This window comes from Ylistrum balloti, unplaced genomic scaffold, assembly GCF_031769215.1.
Source record: "Ylistrum balloti isolate Yb309-2 unplaced genomic scaffold, AGI_CSIRO_Ybal_v1 Utg369882, whole genome shotgun sequence".
NCBI classification, from domain to species: domain Eukaryota; kingdom Metazoa; phylum Mollusca; class Bivalvia; order Pectinida; family Pectinidae; genus Ylistrum; species Ylistrum balloti.
The window spans coordinates 206,378-211,298 of NW_026782019.1; the positions used below are offsets into that span (position 1 = coordinate 206,378).

Sequence of the window (4,921 nt, forward strand, 5' to 3'; positions counted from 1 at the left end):
CTGATAAAAAGTCATTTCTCATAGATTGGCTTTGAATACATAATTTGCAGACAAAATACTTGTTCATATCACTGGCGTGATCGACTTCCTTAAGAAAGTGAAAAACAAATTCTCGCTGTTAAAAAACATTGTGATTTTCAAACGACTACAGTGAACAAACTAGACTTCGGATCATTCTTCTTCTGCTGAACGAAGGAACGATAAGGTATTTTTTATAAACATGAGAATAGTTACGCATTTAATCTGTTATCTTATTAAAGTTATTTGTTTAATAATCTGTAGAAGAGGCCCGTTTTTGTAAATATTAATTTTATGATGGTAAATGTACCAAGGATTTCTTAATTTCTTCCACAAATTCGTATTACGATTAGATGTATCATTGTAGTTTTATTAAAATTATAATATTTCTCATAACTTTACTTTAAGTATCTCCTGCCTTGCGTCACGATCAAACGCCCAATGTAAATAAAATACATATTCTTCGTTCTTCAATTACAAATACGTTGGATACAAACAATAAGTCTCGAGAGTAGTATTTTATATGTTACAACTTATTTATGATTAAAAACATTTAATTTCCGTGTGCTATCTTTACAACACTACAGAAATGTCAAAAGACCTTGAAGAGCCGGAAGTACTAACAGTGGATCCTCACACACATGGTTCGTCTGACATCGAACATGTTTCGGAAGAGAAAAACAGAATGCTAAAGGATCGTACAACAGATATCCAAAACGTATCCATAATCAAGGAAATTAAAGATGACAAGTTAATTCGGTTCAATTTCATCCTCAGCATCCTTGTAGTTCTGGTATTCATGGTCCTGGTAAGTTACTGATTATGTAAGCATGACTATTCATTTCATCAACAAAAATGTCTGAAAAAAGGAACGGTATTTGGAGAACATAACTCACATTTAGGAGTTTGATTCTGGATGAAATAGATTTATATGAAAACAACGTCCATGGCTGATTGGGCTACTGTCTGTTCCTGTGAAGTACCATAGCATTAAGATGTAATACATGGACAAGATAACATTATCTGGGTTATCATTCTTTGTGAAACCCGTTCAATAAATTTGATATGTCACGGTTCGGGTATTGAACCCATAACCTGTTTTGCTTGGACGGACGTTCAAAACAACGTGAAGTAGATTAAGAAAACCGTTATGAAACTAAGACCATCATGCGCTGGGGGCGCCTGGCAATGCTAAACTGTAGGCCAGTTTTAAATGCTAAAACTGTGTCCGAAGTTTCCTATAAGATATACAAATAATTTAGGCGTACCTGCTGTGGATAAGGTTTTTGTTACGGATGGCGGATCATTCATATTGATTTGGGGATTAAGTGTCCTGCTACTCCTCTTACTACGTATTTCAATACATTATATTTCACAATTAAAGAAGCTCTTCCTTCATCCCTTCATATATTTGATCATTTTGATATAAAACACAATTGCGAAAATTGACAAAAGAACGTTGTCGAATGCAAAAAATAATAATTGCCAAACACACACTCACAAAATTGTCATTAAGTGACATGCAAGAAGAGTGATCTTTTTTGGAGTAATGTGATAAGTAATGTGATGATTCCCATCTCAGTCTGGTTTCAACATTCAACATTCGTCTTACCTCAGTCACTCCTAGCTTTAACAACTTTTAAAAATTACTGATTGTTCTTAGTAGGCAGCAACGGCTGTATGACGTATTATGTAGTTCCATTATTTGGTTCTGCTGTTCTAAATTCATTATTTTGCTTTAGTTTTAATTTGTATTGAAAAGTGGTTTTCATTGCTGCTTTTGTCTTATCGTCAGAATTGTATTCTGAAAATTATGCTGCATATTGACATTTTAGGGATGGGCGCTTGCCCAGATTGGACCTGCTTTTCCGGACCTTGTTTACATTACCAACACAGATCTGAATAGAGGGTCGGGATATATGACGTCATACTTCACTGGACGTATGGTTGGATCTGCTCTCGGCGGGGTTTTGTACTCAAAGATGAACGCATACCTTATGTTTGCGATATCTCTTGTGGTCAACGGGTCCGTTCTTGCAACTATTCCCTGGTGTTTCCATTACGAGATCATGATAGCAGCACATGCGCTACATGGGATATCCGGAGGAGTTCTTAACGTCGGTTAGCATATAAGATGACACTCTTTGTTCCAGTTTGATGTTGGGACAATGTGATGCGTAGAATAAGGATAAAACTATTCCTTTGCAATATTGCGAAAATTCCTGAAAGGGTACATTTGACACGGGAATGTAATTTTGCATAGAAAGTGGGGTCAATAGCTATAGTTGTCTTAAGGGTTACCTTGTTGTAGCTTGATAAGATATTGAGACATATTAATGCATAGAATAAGGATGAATTCATTCTTTAGCTTAATTAAGATTATTTCATATCTAAATAAAATCCTAATAAGGATCCTTTCGATAACGGAGGGAATATATAGCGATATTAGAATGATGTAATTTGCATAAAGAAAATAGGGTCAGTATCAGTAGCGGTCTTGAGGATCGCCGGAAGTGAGTTTTATTGAATAACAAGGTAATTCGAATGAATAAAGAATAAAGATAACATTATGAAAGGGCCACAGACCCTCTCGTAATATTGGATTTGAAAGCTTCACAAAGATCCATATAAATAGCGTTTTATTGCTGGCTCACCTTATCATTTATCAAAGGGTTTCACTACCAAATGGTGGTAAACTATATTTCCAAAAATTTATGTCCATATCAAAGGAAAAATATGAAAATAACGAAATCATGAAAATGGTCGAATTTCAGCATAACTCTGCATGGGTACAAACTATGTTCTTATTTTGAATGCTTTCTTATTGTTTTCATAACAGTCTAAATTTATCCATGGGCTTCTCACAGAACGGTTCCAAAGTTATTGCAAATTTCTTCATTTCACTTTCACATATATTGATAACGTATAGTCTGGAAATAATGAGATTTATTAACCTTAATCACAAACATACACAAAAGAATTTGAAATAAAGGGCAAGATAGATTTCTACAGCAGCCGTCTAACTCGATCTTTATCTACAACGAGACAGAAAAGGTTCAATTCCCCATCTGTGAATGATCATTTCTGGACTGCGAGAATCCAGCATCCACTACATATATCATTATTCCATTTCTTGAGTATCAACATAAGAGTGTTTTACAATTTTTACTAAAGCTTTGATAACAGTTTGTTAAACAACTAGACAGTAATACAACGCTGTTTATATGGGTTGTGGACAAATCTAGCAATCCGATATCAATTTCATGAATAGAAATTTGGATATTTATAGAAAATGCAAAACCATAGAGAGTGACGATTATTTCAATATGCCTCTGCACAACACTATTAATTCCTTCATTCCATTTTAAAGCGGTTACATCAACAGCCATGTCGATCTGGGGACCAACAAGAAGAGGACGTCTCTACGTTCAGATACTTTATGCATTTTTATCTGTTTCCTCGGCATTGGCACCAATAGCAACGGCGCCATTCTTACGGGAGAAAAAAAATGACGAAGGTCATCGGAACATCTCGGATATGACGACATTATCGACTTTACATCCAAACATCAGTCATTGCTGTTTTACGAGTGAATCGTATAGCAACAATACATTAGATTTACCAAACAACTCTTCTGTTGTTTCGGAATCGAAGTTATATATTGCTTATTCTATATCGGCAGTAATGACTTTTCTTATTGCGATTCCATTTATCGTATTGTATACAAGACGGCGACCACAAGCTACAAAGACATCTAAAACAGTCCGATACCAGTTTATAGGAGAATTACCAAGGATTGTAAATTATCTACAACTTATCAATGTGGGAGTGTTTGCAGCGGTTTACAGTACAACTGAATTACTGTTCATTGCTTATTTGACAATATTCTGTGTTCAGTATTTGCAGTGGTCAATAACTTCTGGTGCTTTGTTAACCTCTGTCGTGATGTTTGCAACATTAGGTGGCAGATGTGTTGGTATATTTATGGTACATTTGATGAAATCCTATACCACTTTATTATTTGCAGTTACACTTTACGCCTTTGGGTTTGTATGTCTGACAACAAGTGCACATTTGTTAGCCGACCTTGGAGTTTGGATTTCTGTATTCATAATTGGACTACCTGTTGGCGTTATATGGCCCTCAGCTCTAAGTTGGATCAACTCGTATCTGATTTCAGTTGGTGGAAAAGTGTCCAGCTACCTTTTGGTAACGGGGTATTTGGGTCCACTGTTGTGTCCTTCCTTGCTTGGATATCTCATGCAGAATGTTTCCCTTCTGTGGTTTTGTTATCTTTGCGTCATACTGTCCGCACTTAGCGTGCTCAATGTAATTTTCATGGTGCTACACTCTGTATATTCAAGGAAAAAACACAAAATGTTCAACATTTCCCAATAACAAAAGTCGCCATTCTGTGTGTCATATTGAAACATTCCAGTACAATGGATTCCTACAACTATGACAAACTTAAGAGCATCCAAGTTATTCCCAATATGAATGTTATTATACGTGGTTCTTTGGAATTCGGCGAGAAGTAATTGGACTGCAGAAATATGCCATTATACATGAAACATTAGTATTTATAATAAAAACCAGTTACATTCAGCCATACTCTCATGCGATTTGTTACTCAACAGCCTAAATATTGATGAAGCATATATGTATCAAGGGAGACAACCCGAATACACTGACAATAATTAAAAAAAAACGAATTTCACTTACTGTCTTTGTAAGTTCATTTGCTGAGCCTTTTAATGCCTTTAACAATCTTGCAGTGTTATCAATCAGGCCATATTCGTTGACTCTTTGATGTCTTCTCACTGATAGAAGATATAATGTTGTGCCCACACTAATTACGCCATGGGCTACGCTGTATGGCGAACAGGTCATTATATAATCGCTT

General features: G+C 35.6%; 1 protein-coding gene across 1 annotated transcript; it reads left to right on the top strand.

The window, feature by feature from the left end:
* The first annotated feature begins 607 nt into the window (after positions 1-607).
* Positions 608-4,416, top strand: LOC132546265 (sodium-dependent glucose transporter 1-like). The gene is made up of 3 exons (XM_060209977.1): positions 608-826; positions 1,854-2,139; positions 3,389-4,416. The coding sequence occupies exons 1-3, from the start codon at positions 608-610 to the stop codon at positions 4,414-4,416; spliced, it is 1,533 nt and encodes a 510-aa protein (XP_060065960.1).
* Positions 4,417-4,921: the final 505 nt, after the last annotated feature.

Excerpts from the sequence above, each read along its gene's own strand:
- LOC132546265 (XM_060209977.1), top strand. The coding sequence starts at position 608 with ATGTCAAAAGACCTTGAAGAGCCGGAAGTACTAACAGTGGATCCTCAC. Across the intron at positions 827-1,853 it reads TTCTGGTATTCATGGTCCTG|GGATGGGCGCTTGCCCAGAT; the intron begins GTAAGTTACTGA and ends TTGACATTTTAG. Across the intron at positions 2,140-3,388 it reads CGGAGGAGTTCTTAACGTCG|CGGTTACATCAACAGCCATG; the intron begins GTTAGCATATAA and ends TCCATTTTAAAG.